Source organism: Pseudorasbora parva, chromosome 2, assembly GCF_024679245.1.
Source record: "Pseudorasbora parva isolate DD20220531a chromosome 2, ASM2467924v1, whole genome shotgun sequence".
NCBI lineage: Eukaryota > Metazoa > Chordata > Actinopteri > Cypriniformes > Gobionidae > Pseudorasbora > Pseudorasbora parva.
This window is the reverse complement of record NC_090173.1, coordinates 46247513-46267187: the sequence shown is the minus strand read 5'-3', so window position 1 is coordinate 46267187 and position 19675 is coordinate 46247513. Positions and strand designations below refer to the sequence as shown.

Sequence of the window (19675 nt, the reverse complement as noted above, 5' to 3'; positions counted from 1 at the left end):
CAGAGCTGCTGTTGAATATAAATATATATATATATATATATATATATATATATATATATATATATATATATATATATATATATATATATATATATATATAATACTAGCTTTCTGTCGTGGCGTCCACAAACCTTTAATTAAAACAATCTGTACATTTAAACAGCTCTGTTTGTATTACTTATATTTAAGGAAGATTCATATTTCTACTACTAGTGTTAACAGATTTTTTGCGGCTAATGTAAAATCTGTGTTTATTATTAATTATTCGAACATAAAACATACGTTTTTTTCAATCGTATCAACAAATTATAAAGGTCAGTATTTGTAGAGTGGCTCTGTATTTATACTGCTTAAAAAAATAAAAACATTATCAGTTTTCATTTGTGGGGTCCAAAACATTGAAAAATATTTAATTACATCCTAAAAGTTTATTTTTGTTTAAATTACATTTTGAATAGCAGATTTGAATGTGATGTTTAATGTTTTAGACAAATGTATTATGTAAATACCCGGTATAACGAATACCTGGAGAAGTAATTTCAAAAACACCACAGAAATCCGATATCCTCCAAAATAAAATCCTTTATTACAAACACCACACATTCTTTAAACAATGTTCGGAAAAATAAAGGTCCCCCACCCAAAACAGCCAATCGCTACAACGACCCGACACGTCACAACTTTCACAATCACGTAACCATTTAAAACAATGTCACATGTTTAAAAGAAAAGCCTATGATTACAGGCAAAATCATGAAATGTAGCTGGCCAAACAGAGGAAGAAAAAAAAATCCATAAAACTAATGATTTACAGCTTGAGACTGAATCTTTATACATGTCTGAATGGTTAAAATCACTCAAGGACTGCATGTCCCGTCACTGCATGTTAACAAATATCAGGTCCTCGCATGCGTTGTTTCGGGTTTATTTCGTATGTCCCTCTGAAGGGCAGTAGCTTGGGGGATTTCACAGATTTAAAGCAACTAAACTAAAATAAAAATACACATACTTCAAAAGAAACATGGAAATACACTATTTTGCACAAAGTTTAGAGACCACTATTCTGTTTTAGTTCAGGTGTTGGTGACAAACCAAAAATCAAGAACTACATAATCAAAAAGGATGCTCCTTGTTTGGAAGTGATGGTGCAGGACTGCACACAGGAAGGCAGGTTTATCGATACTGGTAGTTCATATTGGGATCACCCCGTCCGTATCCCACTGGTCCGCTGTTGAATGAGGCGGGGCTGCCACCAAAATTTTGGTTGGCTCCACCCTGTGAGTTGTAGTTTGACTGGTTGTTGTAACCTATGACACACCAATCAGAATTTATGAAACACAGTAGAACACCCCAAATTTTTACTTGGACACAATAATGCTGGCTTCACGTGCTATCAGAAATGTCCTACTACTCACTTCTGAAGTTTCAGCTTTCAAGCTTGACATGTTCAAGCATCTTAATGTCAGAAAGAATAGGGATCATGAAGGACACCGGGTTTATGCTTGCCTATCTCTTGGGGAAATCAAGTTTCCCAGTAGTAAGTGCAACTTGATAGGACATTCATGTCCAGTTTCCAACTAGGAAACTTATATTTGCGATAATTCTGATAGCATTTGACAGCAGCATAAATCAATGTTTTAATCACCTTCATAACTGTAGTCCTGTCCTCCAGTCACCTGTGAGGGATAAGCAGTGCTGTAGTTGAAGTTTCCAACTCCTCCTCCCCCCCCACCTTGAGCTTGTCCGAAGTTCTTCTTCGGTCCAAAGCCCTGGTACTGACCAAAAGAACCCCCTTGGCCCGCTTGACCTTGAGGCTTGTTGTTCTGGTGCATGGGTGGCTTCTTGACGGCCGGTTTGGGGGTTCCTGTAGGGGAGGTGAAGCCCCCATCACCCTGGTAGTATGAGCCAAAACCGCCTACCCCTGCTCCACCAACAGAAGGGGCGTTTGTGCCTGGACCTGACACTCCAGGACCAGAGGACACCGATCCACCATTAGACCCGCCATTATTATAGAAATCTGAAGTGGAAAAATACAGCATAAGTTAAACAGAGGGCTATTAATTGTAATTCAGTTTATCATAAATCTGAAGGCTTTTACAGAATCATTTTATTGGGCTTTGAAGTTTGTTAAAAACTGTACAGTAATGGGTACTTTACTTTCCATTCAAATGCATGCAAATGTGATCACCTGAAAATTCAAGCCTGTGCAAAGTTGTTTCACATTTCAAGGTCATAAAATTTTGCTGAATTCAAACCTGCAAATTCATATCACATGAAGACAGACATCCAGTAGAAGACTAATAAGTCATGGGGTGACCTTTTAATTGAACAAAGTTTAACATTACAGGTTTAAAGCGCTGCAGGAAAGTGAAGTAGACTGTATTTACAATTTGAAAATCAATTGTTTTTGGCATGCTGAATTTGCTTTAAAAATAAGCTGCAGCAGCATGCGATGTCATTTCACACAGTGAAGAAATTCTGTGTGCCCAAATCTACATGGATTTGCACTAATTAGGTTTTCTAAAACTTGTAATGAGTGGTTTGAAAGCAACTGCAGAAATAAGTACTGTATTTGCATATAGGCATATAATGACTTGGATTTAACGGAGGACATATTTTGGTAGATTGAAAATGGTTTCAATCATAATACCACAAAAACAACCTTCTTGCTAAACCTGATGCAAATTTATTTAAGAAATATTCAAAGAAAGTAAACTTTACATAGATATCACAGATTTGTAAAGTAACTCAAATTTATTGCAAAAAATAAAGTAAATCCACAATCAAAAAAAAAAAAAAAAAAAAATGCAGCAAACATACCCGCGTTTGTTCAATGGTTCACAGAATTGATATTCTGATATTAAAAATCGGCACTAACTCGTTCACCACAAACAATGGCATTCACCACAATTAAAAAAAGAAACATAAATAAACTAGAAAACAAAACAATAAAACATTAAAACATGGCAATGTATCGAAGGAAAACATTTTTTCAAGAAAAACAACTAAACTGTAAGCAAAAAATGACTTAAGTGATTCACAGTTGCAGTGAAGATAGTCAGGATGAAATGTCAGTCCGCTACTTTTGTGACCATCCGTCAGCCAATCAGAATGCTCAATGCTGATTGTGGCACAAATAATACGTCAGAACATCTTGCTTTTCGTAGCAACTCTAGGCAGAAACTCCCGTTCACATCCACAGTGTTAGTTGATCGGTTGGTGCAGGTTTTTGAGGTGAGATTGTGGACAATACATAAGGAAACAAGTTCAAAATGCGGGTAACCAGTGTTTTTCCCCCTGTCTATTTTTTCATTTCATGTTTGTGTGCTCATTGAAAACATTGGGTGGTTTATGTTGCAAACTCGTGGTAGCCATAGGAGTCTGAGACAAAGTCACCTAAAGGGTGAGACAGAGCAGAGAAGCACAGAATTAGACGTCTTCTGTGTTCGGCATGCCATGACAAATGTCACTGGGCATATGATGTCAATCAGTTATCATTAAGGTCAAAGAAAGTTTTCTGTGCTTTTTTTTTTTTTTTTTTAGATTTCTCTGCTCCGGTCACCCTCAAGGCAGCTTTCCTCTGAAAGAGTGGCGTTGGCATGTTGGGAACATTTCACGTTTTTCGCCGAGGAAAGTTTGCGTCCCATGGCACAACAAAGCAGAGAAATGTAAAATCAAAAGAAAAATACAATAGTGGACACCTACATGAACTCAAGAGACATCAAAAATGTCCTTAAACCAACCCAGAGTAGTGGTTTAAATACATTCAGAGCTAAGTGCACAGATTTTTTTTTTTTACTAAAGAGAAATCCAAAAATAACTAAGGAAATTAAAATGGCATAACTTATGCCATAAATTCAAGATTTACAGTTAAAATAAATTAGGGATAAATGACAATTGGTATTCATTTAAAATTAAAGAGTAAAAAAAAATCAATGGCCCCAGTGAGAAATCGAAAAATACTTACTGTAGCCAGAGTTGTTATTGCCGCCATATCCATACGTTCCATATCCACCTGAAAGAGGACAAGAAGAGGACAAGTTCAAATGCAAGTTAACACAACTTGCATTGTCTACAAAGCAGTCTAGACATAATTTGAGATGTAACTTGTTGGTGTAAATCTCACTTTGTCCATATAAATGATTTTAAATCTAATTTTACATTTTATTTAAATCTAGCAATTTTTTTAAATAGCATTATAAAAAACGTTTTTTTAACATTCAATAAATGGGTTTCATTGTGTGAGGAAAAGGAAAAAAAGAAAGAAAAAAAGTCCAACCCCTATTGTCAGCCTGCATTTTTTTGTTGTTGAGATTTTCAGATTTTTTTGTAGTTTTAATCTACATTTAAAAGTTAGACTGGGTCTCTTACAGTTAAGGTTTCTCCAAATCCTTAAAACAAAGTGATGCTTGCAGACAGATCTGGTGTACCTTGATTGAATCCTCCACCATTGTTAAATCCCCGGCCTCTGCCCCTGCCACGTCCTCTACCTCTGCCCCTGGGATTGGCCATCATGTCAGCAGGTGGCCCACTCACCATCCCAAATCCAGTGGGGTGCTGAAGTCACCAAATCAGACCATTAAAGAAAAGAATATATAAGAGGAGATTTCATTGTCACTGAAAACAGAAAAAAAAAAACAATGTACCATTGGTGGCATTTTCTTTTTTTTGTTTGCCTCTGAGTTGGAGCCTTCTGGGAAAAGCTTCTCCAGGGCTGCCAGCGCTGCGTAGGCCTTCGCCACCTTCTTATTGGATCCAGTACCTTGAAACTTCTGTCCGTCGATCTCCACCTGAAAGCAGGAATGAAAAACAATGAAAAGCAGCAGTTATTGTTATTTTATCTGTCTAAAATAAATAATTTTTTGATGCAAATTCGATCTTAGAAAGGACACGATATGTAAACTAGAATGTATCTATGACGACATGTCCTCACCTCCATGACGAAGCGTTTGTCGTGGCTTCCACCGGTCTCAGAGATAAGCTCGTACTTCAGTCCTCTGCGTTTTTCATTGAGCTCCATGACAGGGTTCTTTCCATGTTTGGTAAGGATAGGCCCCTGCTGCCGAGCGGTCTGAGAGCAAGCATGAAGAAAGAAGCTCTTGTAAGACTGAACAACAAAACTAGAGCTTAGGTGCGACTAACCAGACAAAATTAAATCAATTAAGTTTAATTTACACTTTCCTCCATGAACAACATGATTAAAAGTAAATTATTCAAATGAAATGTTTGGTTGTTTTCTTATGCTCGCAAAGGCCTAATTTATTTGACCAGAAATACGGCAAAATTTCAATTTAAATACGTTAAAAAGTATTTTATTTCCAATGACAGCAGTCTTCAGTGTTCACATGATTCTTCCTGATTTGCTGCTCAAGAAACATGTATTATTATCAATGTCAAAAACAGACTGCATAATTAATTTGTGAAAACTCATACATTTTATTAGGATTCTTTGATGAATAGAAAGTTCAAAAGAACAGCATTTATTATAAATGTCTTTATGGGCACTGTGTTTGAGTGGTGTGCGCGCGCTTCAAAGAAAACAGCTAATTAATATAGAACAATGATCAAAGAGACTTGGAACCAACTTGCACACCTTCCAGCCAATCGAGATTTAAGACAGACCATGGTATAAAATTGCTTGATCATGATTTGATTAAGAATTTTCTTAAAATGTAATGCAATCTGTAGAAATTATAAATTTGTCCTTACAGGCCACTATGTTGATTTACGTTCTAAAGTTGGTTTTCAATACCTCATCAGTGGGGCTGTCTGAAGTTGGTGCCGCTTCTGGCTCCATTTGGGTCACTGGGGGCAAAGTCTCTTGTGTGGTCACTGGCTCATCCGGTTTCACCTGTTCAGCTACTTTTTGCTCCACTCCTGTTGGCAGACCCATATCTTGCAAAACCTGGAGAAAAGGAAAATTTTTTTAAAAAACTAATTCTGCTAAGGCTGCAAAAATTCACAGGCAAAATCTGATTTAAGTTTTCTATATGAATATTCAACATCAGAAATGAATAGTTATGTTGAAAAGGAAAATCATCATTAAAGGTGTCATGAACTGGCTTTAAAAAAAAAAGTATACTGTTGCTTGAGGTCAACATGATGTTTGTGTGGTTTTTACATTTAAAAACATCATAACCAATAGGCTATTTTCTACACTGGTTTTGAGGCTCTCTCCTGAATGCTGGGTTTTGGTGGGCGTGCTGTACTGGAGACTTGGAAGTAAACGCCCACGGATTGGACAAGGTTTGCATATTTAATGAGCTTGACAAAACACATACGCTGTCAGTTCAGGGAAAGAAGAGATTGAGGGAGAAGTGGCAACCGGAATGATTTTCTCGATCACAGGGCTCATAAACGTCTTCATCAAACAAACACAATGATTTATTTCTGATCCACCCTCGACTGATTCGACTATTACTTTTATATTACACATAGCCCGCAAGATCGGATGATATAAGCGTGAACCGCCATATCTTGCCATCTTCCTCGGCATGTTTATTGGTCTTGACCAGCTAGCACGAGCCCTCCATGAGTCGGTGGGCGAGGCTACGAGGCTACTATAGACTACGCGCTATAGAGGCGGTGTTTTGTTGTGCAATGACGCAAGTATGAACCACAAGACCGCTTGCTGAGCGTGGTGTCTATAAAAGCTTTTCTTTGACTAACAAAGAAGTTTTCAGCTCTGAAACTTAGAGGATATTCTTATATTACCATGACCTTTTTATCTATCAAACACACAAGGGAAAGTTGATTTCTCAATTCATCACCCCTTTAAATTTTAAAGACTCTGAATCACTAAGAAATTAAATTGGGTCAATGTAGCTCTGGGTTCATGTAGCTTTTGTGGCAAAAACAAACACTTTAAAGTGTTTCAGACCCATTAGACAAATAATTCACCAATGTTTCTTACTTTGACAGCTACATGTAGTTTAGCAGTGCGTTTGGAAGGACCAGAAGCTTCAAAGTTCTTCCCATCCACCTCTACAGCCATGGTGAAAACCGGCACATGGACGGGACCAGTCTGAGAGATGAGTTTGTACTGTAGACCCGGCTTCAGCTGATTCAGACGCATCAGGGCATTCATGGCCTGTGGCGGATCTGCTTTCTCCTCTGGAGCTGAACGGCAAAAACAAGTTAGGAGTTAAGTGCAAACCTCCACTACAAGCAAATTATACACATATGAAGAACATTTACATTTCTTTTGCAATTTCTTCTTCTTCTTGTTTGGATTCTTCTCATCAGTAGACTCCTCCTCCTCCATGGGGCGTTTCATAGGTGGAACATAGGTTGTGCTGGGTGGGATTTGAACTATGCAAAGACAACAAAAAAAAAATTCAAGTTTATCACTCAAAAAGGATGGATGCAGTTTCACAAAAACAAATAGAAAAATATCCACAGCCACACCATCTTACCCGTGTAGTCAATAGGAGTGTCACTGCGTGGTTTTCTAGGCATTTTTGAAGGAAGAGGATCCATACCGAGTACTTTGTGGAGCTGGCCAAAAGCTGAAAGCCTTAAGGCATGCTGTCAATAAAAAGAGCATTACAACCATCACCCATAGTGCTCAAATTAGATCTCTAAACAAATTAACGCAAAAATGTAATAACACAAAGTAATTTGTGGACAAACCTGAGCACTCTGAGTAATGTCCTCTCGTTGCTGGCGATCCATGTGACTAATGGCATCTGTTGGTTCCTTTTCACAAGGGTCACAAATGCCTGAACCATCTCAAAACAGATATTTATACATTAAAATAGAGAAATTTCTAAAGTATTTTTTGTTGTATTCTATACTTTGTTGTATTCTATACTGCTGTTTGGTTAATACAACAACAGTACCCAGTACATTTAACAGCTAAACATGTTGAATGCACTCAAAATGGTCTCTAATACTGTACTACTGTAATAAGATGTAGAAGTCTTTATTGTAATTATTTTAGATGCCAACGGTGGTGGACTAACCAGCCATGAGGATTCCAGATGCAAGACACTCAAGAACTCTGCGGAGAGCTTCACCTGCTCCCATTGGCCGATTCCCAGTGCCAATCGCCTTCTCACACAGCAGTTCTAAGGGCTTCAAGAAACAAGGGCTGCATTACATGGATGCCAACATATAAATGAAAGGTTTGCTTATATTGTTCATAATAAGAAAAAAGAAAAAAATATCTACGTTTATAGTTGTCTACCTATCACCAGACCAAGCTCAATTTAAGATTGAACATTGGTCTGGGGAGTCTGCTCTGTATATTCTACTGCACAAGAGGCTTGATAAATGAGCATTATTCAAGTGACTCTGTACGCAACTGGAAAGTCCTTCAACCAATCAGACCACAAGAGGTGTGATCAACAAGCAACATCCCATCGCTTCTCTATCTGTCATCATGTTAAACACGCCAATAGCGTGCCAGGTGGATAAGCCAGTCTGTGATTGGTTCTCACAAAAGTGTAATAGAAGCAGTAGAAATGAATGTACAGCTAAAAGGTGAAATCAACTCACCAGCAGAACAGGCTGGGTTTACCCAGTATACATTTATAGCAAAAATTTAGGTAATTCTCAAATTGCCAATTACAATACACAATTTAATGGAAAAATGTACTTTGTTTTTCCCTCCTTGAATATCCATGTAAATTGTAATGAAATAAATTGATAAAAGCATTTTTGTAGTTTAGAGGTGCCATAACTACTAATGTTTTAAAAACATCGAAGAAAAAAAAAATCACTTACATATTCTACATTTCAAAACTAAATTTTGTCTGCATCTGAAAATCACATACTTCCCTACTATATAGTAGAAAAAATGTCAGAATTGACAGTACTCAAAAGATTAAGAACGTTACTAGGATACTAATACTGGCGAGATTCTAAAGTGCACACAATGGATGCTTTACTATCCAATGAGGCCATACGAGAGGATTTGTGAATAGCAGGTAAGCAAAAACTGAGGCTGGTAGGTCACAATAATGACAACATGGCAAATGTAGCACATCCAGATTACATTCATACGACACACACATGCTATATAGAACATACTATTTTTCCTCCAGAACAAGTAACTACTCAGAGTAGGGGATTTTGCATGCAGATGCAGTCTGATTAGAATGAACACCCATGCAGTGCTGCTTTGCACCACAATGGAAATTTATACCAGCTTATGCTGCAATTTAAAAAAAACATTGACCACCTCCATGTTTTTGGGTTGTTTTCGTACTTACCCATCCTCGCAAAGGGGCCCAGGTGGGAACACGAGCACAGAGGTCCCTAAGGATACGGATGACAATCACACAGGAGCGGAGTCCATTAGCCCTGGCCTAGAGACAAAAGCAGGAGGGGTACAATAAATTGGTTTATCTCATGGACTTAATGTGGCACAACACCAAAACAATAAACAAACAAAACAAAAGGGGTGAGTTGCCGATACTGAATAATGTGTCGATAAGCATTAATATATAGAGGGCGACAAATGATTAAGAGGTACAAAAAACAAAGAGAGCATATTACTCAGTTGAGAAGCTACATATGAGACATTAAGAGAGCAGATTAAATATATGCTCAAGAAATGAGGAACAAAGCTTGTGTTTGTGGCTGGCCTTCTGATTAGATATATCATGAGTTGATACACGTGAGAATGTGCTAGTGGATACAAGATCTGGATTAAAATATGGGGAAATGCAGCTGCATGAATACACTAAAAAAACAGCACAAATCACTGTTTAATACATGATCTATAAAGTTCAAAGCAGGTCCCTTAGCACTGTAACTAACATTTACTTTTGATGATCTAGTGATTTATGGATAATTACACTACCATTTAAACGTTTGGGGTCAGTAAGATTTGGTCACGTTTTTGTAAGAAGTCTGTCGCCAAGGCAGCATTTTTTTGATAAAAATGCAGTGAAAGTAGCACAGAGAATTAATATTATAATTTATTACAGCAAAACAATTCAAGTAACGGTAATACTATTAAAAGGAAGGAATATGTTTGTTATTTCTGCAATAATTACCTATGTGGAAAACATTTGTGCTGCTTATTTTTGTGAAAATCACGATAGATTAGGCACATATCAACCCTTTTTGGTTTCCGTGTATGTATCATGCAAAAGCTACAGGTTTTTCAGGATTTATATTATCGACAAGAGTTGAAATACTGGATCTAACTTTGCACAGGTGTCATGGCTAGACTTTTGAAAAGTGGTGCATTTAAATACTTTTGTCCTTGCCTTAATTCCATTATAACGCTACAGGTCATCAAAATTAACTGTGGCGAACAAAATTATGCAAAAGATGCTGATGCATTGAACCCAGAATATTAAGGAAAATTTGATGACATCAGGGGAAATATTCTATAGCAACATGGCCCAGGCAAGTCATGAGTCAAACGGTACAGCCGGCTTCAGAAATATTGCACCTGACATTTGCATTAAAATATTTAGAGTTAAAATTAAGGCGTTTAAAAAAATTAAACTGGACTGTAAAAGTATCAGATGATGACATGCCACAAGGGTAAAAAAAAACATTATCGAAGTAATAAACTTATTTAAATTAGCCAGTCAGGTCAGACAGCATTGACAAAGATGTCCTTGGCAACACAATTCAAACCTATCCAGCAAGAATATGACATTTTACCAGAGGCAAATACACTCCCACAAATAAAACCTACACACATACACTAAAGAAAAAAATCCACACAAACTGAAAAAAATCCAGCATGAAATAAGGTTAACACAATTACAAAATTAAAAACAAACTCAACTACTAGAAGACAAATAAAGACAAGATGCAAACCTGGAACCACTTGGCGTGGCGGAGGGACGCCAAGGCAGTCAGGCATTTCTGCCTGTCCAGTACATCCGGGGGATCGTTGACTGATAGCGTTTCTATTGGCAGGTGGAATAAGAAGACAAGGTACAGTTTGACCAAGGGGTTTTTCTGTCTCACGGCCAGGGGGGGAGGAGGCAGATGACCCCTACCAAAGGCAGTGGAGGGGAGAGGAGGGGGAACCCCCCCAAACAAAAGCAACCCTTCCTGTGATAGTACACATCAGCATGGACAGAAACCTACAAGTGGGTGGAGCATATGGCTCTGTTCCAAACCCAAGTGAGGCTACACTTTGACAATAAAATGGATTAATCTAGTCGTTTCCTAACTGATTTTCAACACAAATATTTTGAATGTGACTTTGAATGAGCCTTTTAATAAAAGCATAATCACTAAGTTGATTAGTAGGCTAGAGATAATTTAAATCTAATTATTTTCAAACATTTCAAAACATGCATATAAAATGTTCTAGCTTATTCAAATACGTGCAAGTAAAAAAAAAATACAGTACACCAAAATAGTTTTAGACAGAACCATTTTAACTAAACTGTAATCACATTTCAAAATTGAATTAAATATTTAACTGAGCTTGTATAAAAACATAATATCGCTTTTGGATGAAAGCCTCTTGCCAAAATGCAGAAATGTATGCAAAGTTCCTGCTTATAGATGGCATCTAGGTAGGCAGCACACTATGATTTGGAACAGAACCCTTGCAGCTGTATTTTGAGGCATGAGTGAATGTTATAAGGAGGTTCAAGTCTGGCTAAATATAATATGTGTATCAGTGAGATCTAAGGTCCTTTGTGAGTTGGTGTGACATGGGGGAACCCCTCCCCCTCACCCCCTAGTTTGTTTTTCTGGGTGCACTGCCTTGCCCCTTCCGAGACAGAGAGCGTCCAGTTGGTCAAAGGTCCAGCGTCCCTAAAATTGACAAACTAGAAGGCTTGACAGAGAGAATCAGATTTTGAACCACAGACAGCAGTAGTCAGATACACAAGAGGTATGATCAAAACGAGTCCACACTGCAGCAAAACTGATGGCTTGTGATGGTCAAAGGCAGGCGTCAGTAACCATGGGGTCACAGATAGGGCTAGGCTTTGAGTTCAGCCTTAAGTTTGCTCTCAATTGACCCGTCGCTAAGCCCAGCCACCTGTTTCGAAGGAACCAACTAGAGATTTGAAGCAAAATGCACTCAGAAAGGGGCACAACTTGACTGCATGGATTGGATTAAACGGTGACACAGCAAAGCTTTATTATCTGTATGTCTTTAAGACAATACAGCAGAAAGTTACAAGAAAAGGGAGAAGCGTTTTAAAGTGATTGTAGGATGGCAAATCAGTTTCTATTGTCTGTATAACAACGAGAATAGATAAGAAATAACATGGCATTCAGTTAACTTTAACCTAAGAACAAATTTAGGCATTACTACAAATGTGGGGGGAAGCAAGTCTAATAACATGTCAATTTATTTCAATTATGCAAACAGACATAACTTCTATGGACAAACAACTGAAAAGACCAGACATTTGTCAGATAAAAATGGAGAATGGCGAAAGCTGCCAAGATAGGATTGCAAAGCAGGGTTTAGCGATAGGTCAATTGTTTTCTCTAACCCAAACAAGTTATTTCAGTATTTTCCCTATCCCAACACTCTAGCCCTAAAAAACAAAAAGTAAAAATTTAACAAAAAAACAACGGAAAAGATTTTGACTTGATTTAAAAGTTGTCCCAAAACGGTCTTACCTACAGATTATTTGAGATACTGTGACCATATTTTATTGCGTTGCATTTAATTTATGGAGTCTAATTTATGCGTTACATTGTGTCCTAATATCGGTCTAGCATTATCTATAACCCTCCTGCCCTCCGTACAGCCTCTTTGAGAAAGGCTCTGTCAACAAGACCTGGCGAACAAACCAGAGCTTGACAATACTTCCGCTTCTCATTTTTGCTGCAATGCAAACTGTTCCATTTCTTCTCCATTATATGAACACATGCAAACAACAAGGTTTGTGATTTTGTTTCTTAATTCTCAGTAAGCCTTCAGTAAACTCTCCTTTTAAATACTTCAAAGGGAACTGGGTCTTACTTAAAGCTTTACCCATCACTTATGTTACTGTATATTGGGCCATCAACATTTTTAACATAATTCTGCATGGAACTGCAAGACTTCAGATGGCAGTAAACATAATCTGTGTTACATGACTAGCCTGTACACAATATCCCCAAGTTCCATTGAAGGCCCAATAAACAATATCCCTGCCTGAGTTCATCCCAACTGTATTTGCCTGTCTCTGGGGTCGTGGAGGTGGTTAGAGGAACTATAGGCATGTGATTTTCAAACCTACCCCCGGCAGCCTGTTTCTCAGCCTCCTCCCTCACGAGGGGTGAAGTCAGGTGAATAGTGAGGGTCAGCGGTGGCTCTTTGGAGTTTTTGATGACAATGGTGGCATCGCGGATACATGGTTTAACGTCATATTTTTCTTCTGTGATGAGCTGCAGGACAAATCAATGAGGTTTACACATTATTTATTTATGTCTAAAATGTTAAAATTACAGATGCAGGTATACCTTAAGCTGCACAGCAAGGTTCTCAGACACTTTTTTCAGCAGGGTGATGGTGGGTTTGTCTTTGCACAAAAGCACAAGCTCCAGGTCAAGATCTCCCTTCAGCAAGAGACCTTTAGCTACCAGCCCAACACGCATGACTCCGCGCAGGGACCGCGTGGCCTGATCCAAAGACTTTGGTTCACTGGAAAACAAAATATGGAGTTATATGAGAGATACTGACTGATCATATACAGGGTATCTGCAGGTTTCACCAAGTCAAATTTAAGACTTTTCTAAGACCTTTTTAAGGCCATTATGAATAAAATTTAAGACCTATATCACGCAATAAAAAAAAACATGCATAGGAAATGCAGAATCACTCAAATACTTAAACTTATATTATTGAATTTATTTCAATTGAACAAAGTATTAGTAAACGTATTATTCATAGCTCAATCCCACCAGGAGATCGAGATCTATATATAATATATCTAGAGATATATAATATATACACATACACACACAGATATATCTTTATTTGGTGACCAAAATTAGTTTTTATTTTGTGGTGGTCACTTCCATAAATTTGCAAACATTTTTATTTATTTTTATAATTAGGAAGCAATATTAACCATATTATGTTAGATGCACAATAGTCACACATGGCAATAAAACAAACAAAATGCATGAATCTTGTTTGGTTTTACAAAAACAAAAAAGGCTGGTCCAGGGTGTGCTATCTATCTTTAATAACACGATCGCTTGGGGTGGGAAATATAACCAACATCTTAAAAGTAAACCACAGCAATAATTGCTTAATATAAGTAAAACGTTTTCAAGTAATCGGTCAGTAATAAAATATATACGTATAAACAAATGACAATAGGACAAATAAATACAACATAAAGACGCATATCTACAAGGAGGAACACTCCACCGTTTTAAGAAATAGGGCTTATTCAACTTTAGACATTTAGATATGTGGGCAAATGCATTTGTGGGCAGTGCATGCATTGTTTTAGTTTGGCAGGGTCGCCGCTAGCTTAGCTTAAAATGCATTTCCCCACATATCTAAATGTAGCAAAGTAGCAATGTTGAATAAGCCCTATTTCTAAAAAAGTTGTAGTATTCCTTTTAGTGTAAGTGCTGTTTCCCCCGTTTGTGTTGTTAAGCTATATTTGTTTGCTTTCACTATGAGAACTTACTAATGCGCAGATCCAGTACTTACTGACACGTCCCAAACTTTTTAACTCAAATCAGGATATAGACATATGCATAATGTGCGTATTTGATCGTTCAAGAGTAACGTTAGGCTAATGAGCCTAGAAATAACACATTCAATACACTCGCGCAAGCGCTGACAGGCAGCAAACACAAGCAGCCTGAGTTCGGAGTTTGCATCACTGTTATTAACTCTATTTAGTGCAATTGGGTATATTATACTTTTATTTGGTCATTAAGTAAGATGGTGAGAAAGATTCGCTTTCGCGTTCACGATCGCGGAACTGCGAGTACCTTCAGACCCAGCTAAAAGAATAAAATCAGTTTTAAACGTCTGTGGGGTACGATCAGAAAGAGGCTTGTGCCAATAACAAGGCTGATTGGCTGCAATATACGTGGCATGCTTGTCTAATTTGTAGTTGTAATAGAGCGAACAATAGTTGGTCTAGCGAAAGAAAGAACTACAAACACCACGCAACTAACACACACACACGTGCACGCTGCAGGAGGCGAGAGCATTTCAATGAGGTAGCGTTACATGGACGTAGGAAAATTAAGACCTGTTCAACATTATTTAAGACCTAGAACGCAATGCTTCCGCGAATTTAATACTTTTTAAGGCCTAATATTTTGATTTTAAAATGTAATACTTTTTAAGACTCCGCGGGGACCCTGATATAATGACAACAGAGAAGGCAAAAAAAAAAACTTCAGATCACTGACGTCTCTTTGTCACAATCTCCATCAGACTCCATGGTGTTTCCTTTGGTATTTCCTTTCTCCTGCTCGTCCAGCCAATCAGAGACAGCCTTGAGGGCACGTTCGGTGTGGGACACCATGTTCTGCACCCCCTCCAGCTCCTCTTGGGTGGGATAGATGGCCGAGTGCTTAGCCATCACGTGGCGGTCATCATTCACAAAGATGCGCATGGAGCGATGACGAAGAGGAGGAGGCTTTATGGAAACAAAGAGAAAAACATAAATATACATTACATATTAATTTACATGCATATGCAACCTTTTGGTTTAAATTGGGTTTTTGGTTATCCAACCTTTTGGTTTAAAATTAGTATGTATATATGGTTTTCAATTATATAATTAGTAATAGACAGTAGAGCTGGGCGATATGGCCAAAAAAAAAAATATCAGTCGATATCGATAAATGTAAACTCTTTATTTCTTTAAAGTTTAAAGGCATATTTTGCTCCTGAGTGAAAGATGTAGAAAACTATACATTATCATCAAAACATGACAAACTTCCAAAACAGGTGAACAATTTATTAAAACCGAGGTAGATTTATTTATTAAAATCTTAACTGTGGTCAGCAGGTTTTTACTCTACACTGTATATCAATAATATTATTATATATACTTAATTGTGCAAGTAGTAAAAGACTAAACTCAAACAGGCAAAAAAAAAATGCATTTTAAGTTATGAAACATTTTGAGTCCCCTCTCTCCTCACAGTGGATTGGTCCACCGTGCATCACACTCACTTTTCCTCACCATCTAGTCCTATTCTCTGTATCCTATTTTATTCATTTTAAACATCGGATCAAATTATTGCATGTATTTGATACAATACATCACCAAAGACAAACAATTATGATGGTGAGGTACAAGTCCCATGTTTTAGAGATTATAGTTTGGTAACTTGCAAGTCACCCACTACAACTAACTAACTGTGTCCTGACTGTCCTCGGAGCTGGTCGTGAGCTCTGAGTTTTCCAGCTCCACTTCACCCCGATCTCCCAAGCCTGTCAGTCACTGTGATTGTAAACAACACGGTGCAGCGCCCAGTAGCCCGGTCTCCAATACGCATGCGCAGCATTATGCATAGCGCGTAAACATTATATCGATACTTTATTGGATTGTTATCATTTTATCGAGGAAAATTATATTACGATAATTATCTATTTCTTCTCATAATTATCTCTAATTATCTCCCACCCCTACTAGACAGTGATAATTAGCTTTAGTGAAATCAGCAATTATTGGGAGACTTTGTCAGCAAAGACATTCATTCTTAGAATGAAGCAGCAATGAAATGCATATACTTTACCATAATGGCTACAAAGTGGTTCTTCAGTTTGGCAGTGTTGGTCTAAATGTGGCAGAGAAATGCTGCTCCAGATGGTCTGTAATGGAAAACAATCAGTTTTCATTAGTTGGAAAACATAACATGGCAAAATTCTTATTTAAACGACAGAGTCAATCAAAATGTGGTACAAAATAGTCATGTTTACATTTATTATTAAAAAGGAAAAGTCTGCAGTTCCAATATACAAAACCATCTGCTTTTTTGAAGCAATTCTGATTTCAGAAACAACATAAATCATAGCCTAATACTAATCCTTCTGTGCACATCTTTGCCAATGTTCACAAAACACAGGCATCACAATTTACTAGATCTCCATGCAGACAGTGACAAAAAAACAACCTAATATCATCATCCAGGTCTAGGAGATGCAGCACAACCAGCTCAGAACCAGAAACTGAAACCCCTTTATTTACCAGTCTGAAACAGATTATTTATTTAATTATATATATATATACACACACACACACACACACACATATATATATAGAGTGTGTATGTAAAGAAAAAAAAGAAAATAAATATATATATATACATACATATATACATCCTTGTTGCACATGTGCTAAAACAGTTTAAGTGCCACTCTCGTCTTTTTATCTGGGTATAATGTGTTTGTCATTTATTGTATATCTCCTTGAATTGTCAGTGAATGTTTCAACTCACAAGTGAAACCATCCCATGTCTGCCACTTCTAACTAAATTCCTAAATTTACTATCCAACAATGTAAAGGGCAGCAATGTATTTCATGCATAAAGAACAATTTATACTGTGAATTTGTTTTATTCCCTAGCACTCCTTCACCCTGACCCCCATTTTGAAAACCTTGTATTATATTAAAGAAATTATATTAAAATACAATGCATATAATAACAAAAAAAATATTTTTGTTTTCTCCCCAAATTTTACCATAAAGCATAGAAAAATCTATGAGCATTGATGTGAACAGGTTTTGGGAAACAAATGTTTAATTGTTAAAAGATCATTTCACTGCGCTGATTATATATATATATATATATATATATATATATATATATATATATATATATATATATATATATATAGTTTGTCTATTGTTTCTAATAAGCACTTGTTGACGCCCAAACTACCCCCGCAACTCTAAAACCAAAAACCGGTCAGTTAAAATTAAAACATCAGCAAAATGCACCTCTTACAAATTCAATATACGGACAGGTTTAAGTGAAACGGTATCAAGATGAACATACCAGTGGAAGAAAACAAGGAAAACGCAGTATACATCACAGATGTGCGGCCATTTTAGTGCAGCCAAACAATGGGGACAGCAGTTCACCGAAGTGCTTACACATCTACCTTCATTTAATAAAACCAGATGTCCTTAAGATCGCATTTGTGGTGGTAAATTTCTGTTTTACCCGAATATCTGGCTATTCATACAAAAAAATGGTTTCTAAGCAAGATACGCATTTAGTTTCGAGACACGGCCGATGGCGAACGAGATAAAATGGTCGTGACCCTCCCCCCAAAACAACTAAAAAACGAACTTAACTGTGTCCGAATGTTCATATAACTAGATAATGAAAGAAAAAAGAACACTACTTAATTCATTCACGCGTACATATAAGGCAAAATGTTAAACAAAGTTCAATGCTGGCTGTTTTTGTAAAATGCGTGAAGAGCTAGCGTGCTAACTGCTAGCCCACAGCTCTTTGCTAAACATATGTATACACTATCACTACAAATACGTGTTGAAACAACACATTCAGATCAGAAAAAAATATTAAAACGGTATGTTTGGACCTGAAACATTTTAAACCATGTAATGTTTAAGCATATTTATGTTTTTATCAACTCACCAATGCCGCGACAAAGATGCTCCCGTCCACTACTCTCTGCCGCTGAAAAGACTCAGCGTGCGTTAAGCTGGAACAGAGACACGTGATCTCAGTTAACCAATAGGATTATTGGCCTGCTAGCGACAGACGAGAGTGAATGGAGAGGGCGTGGTTTTGTCATTCAGACTATTTTTCTTTCTTTCTTTCTTTCTTTCTTTCTTTCTTTCTTTCTTTCTTTCTTTCTTTCTTTCTTTCTTTCTTTCTTTCTTTCTTTCTTTCTTTCTTTCTTTCTTTCTTTCTTTCTTTCTTTCTTTCTTTCTTTCTAAATCTAAATTTTCAAGGTTTATTTGTTTATTTATTTGTTTATTTATTTGGAACCCCATTAGCTTCCACGAGTGGTCGCTAATCTTCCTGGGGTCCATTTTACAATATCAAAACAATATACACAATCACATTACACTTTTTAAAATATGTTATCAAAAGACTAGCCTACATACACTTCAATTTGAGTCATTACACTTAGTTATCATTACAGATCATACATTTTTTAACATTTTTTTAAAATAAGATCTGTTGCTTATTTGTCTTATACACATTGAGAGTTGATTCCAAGCTACTGAGGATCTAAATAGTACAGTTCTTCTCATATAGTTTGATTGTGCAAAAGGAACAACTAAATCACCTGAGCTGACCTGCCGAGTAATATGTTGGTGGCAATATCCACTGTACACCAATTTATCCACAAAAAAATGTAGGCTTGTTTTTATAGATAGCGTTATGCATGTAACAAAGAAGACTTATCTTTAATTTATCCTGTACCTTTAACCATACTAATATAGTGTGCATCTCATTCACACCGGTCCTGTACGAACAACCAAAAGCAACTCTGGCTGCTCTATTCTGAGCAAGTTGAAGTTTTCTCAAGTGCTCTTGTGTAGCACTGGACCAAATAACTGAGCAGTACTCCAGGTGTGACAAAACCAAAGACTGGACTACTGTTTTCATGACTGAGGGTGGACAAAACGGCACACACTTCCTAGCTAAAGCAATGCCTCTGCCCATCCTAGAAACAATATGATTTATCTGATCAGTCCATGAGAGCTGATTATCCAGCTTGACACCCAAGAGTTTAGTTGTAGTAACCTGCTCTACCAAAGTTGTATCAATGTTC

The 19675-nt window shown here is 37.1% G+C and overlaps 1 protein-coding gene across 4 annotated transcripts; it reads right to left on the bottom strand.

Annotated features, from left to right (window-relative positions):
* Positions 1-564: 564 nt before the first annotated feature.
* ilf3b (interleukin enhancer binding factor 3b) lies at positions 565-18606 on the bottom strand. 4 transcript variants are annotated; one of them, XM_067422092.1, is made up of 19 exons: positions 18526-18606; positions 16654-16729; positions 15316-15545; positions 13393-13573; positions 13170-13317; positions 10786-10877; positions 9216-9311; positions 7965-8076; positions 7633-7730; positions 7416-7527; positions 7198-7311; positions 6914-7119; positions 5753-5905; positions 4934-5071; positions 4647-4790; positions 4431-4557; positions 3968-4015; positions 1646-2017; positions 565-1307 (listed from the first exon to the last, which is right to left on the bottom strand). In XM_067422092.1, exons 2-19 carry the CDS (start codon positions 16654-16656, stop codon positions 1174-1176), a joined length of 2508 nt encoding a protein of 835 aa, XP_067278193.1. In that variant the 5' UTR covers positions 16657-16729; positions 18526-18606; the 3' UTR covers positions 565-1173. The 4 variants fall into 4 exon arrangements, with proteins under 4 accessions (XP_067278193.1, XP_067278210.1, XP_067278202.1 ...); XM_067422109.1 differs by having other exon boundaries at positions 4677-4790; XM_067422101.1 differs by having other exon boundaries at positions 7633-7721.
* Between the last annotated feature and the right edge of the window lie 1069 nt (positions 18607-19675).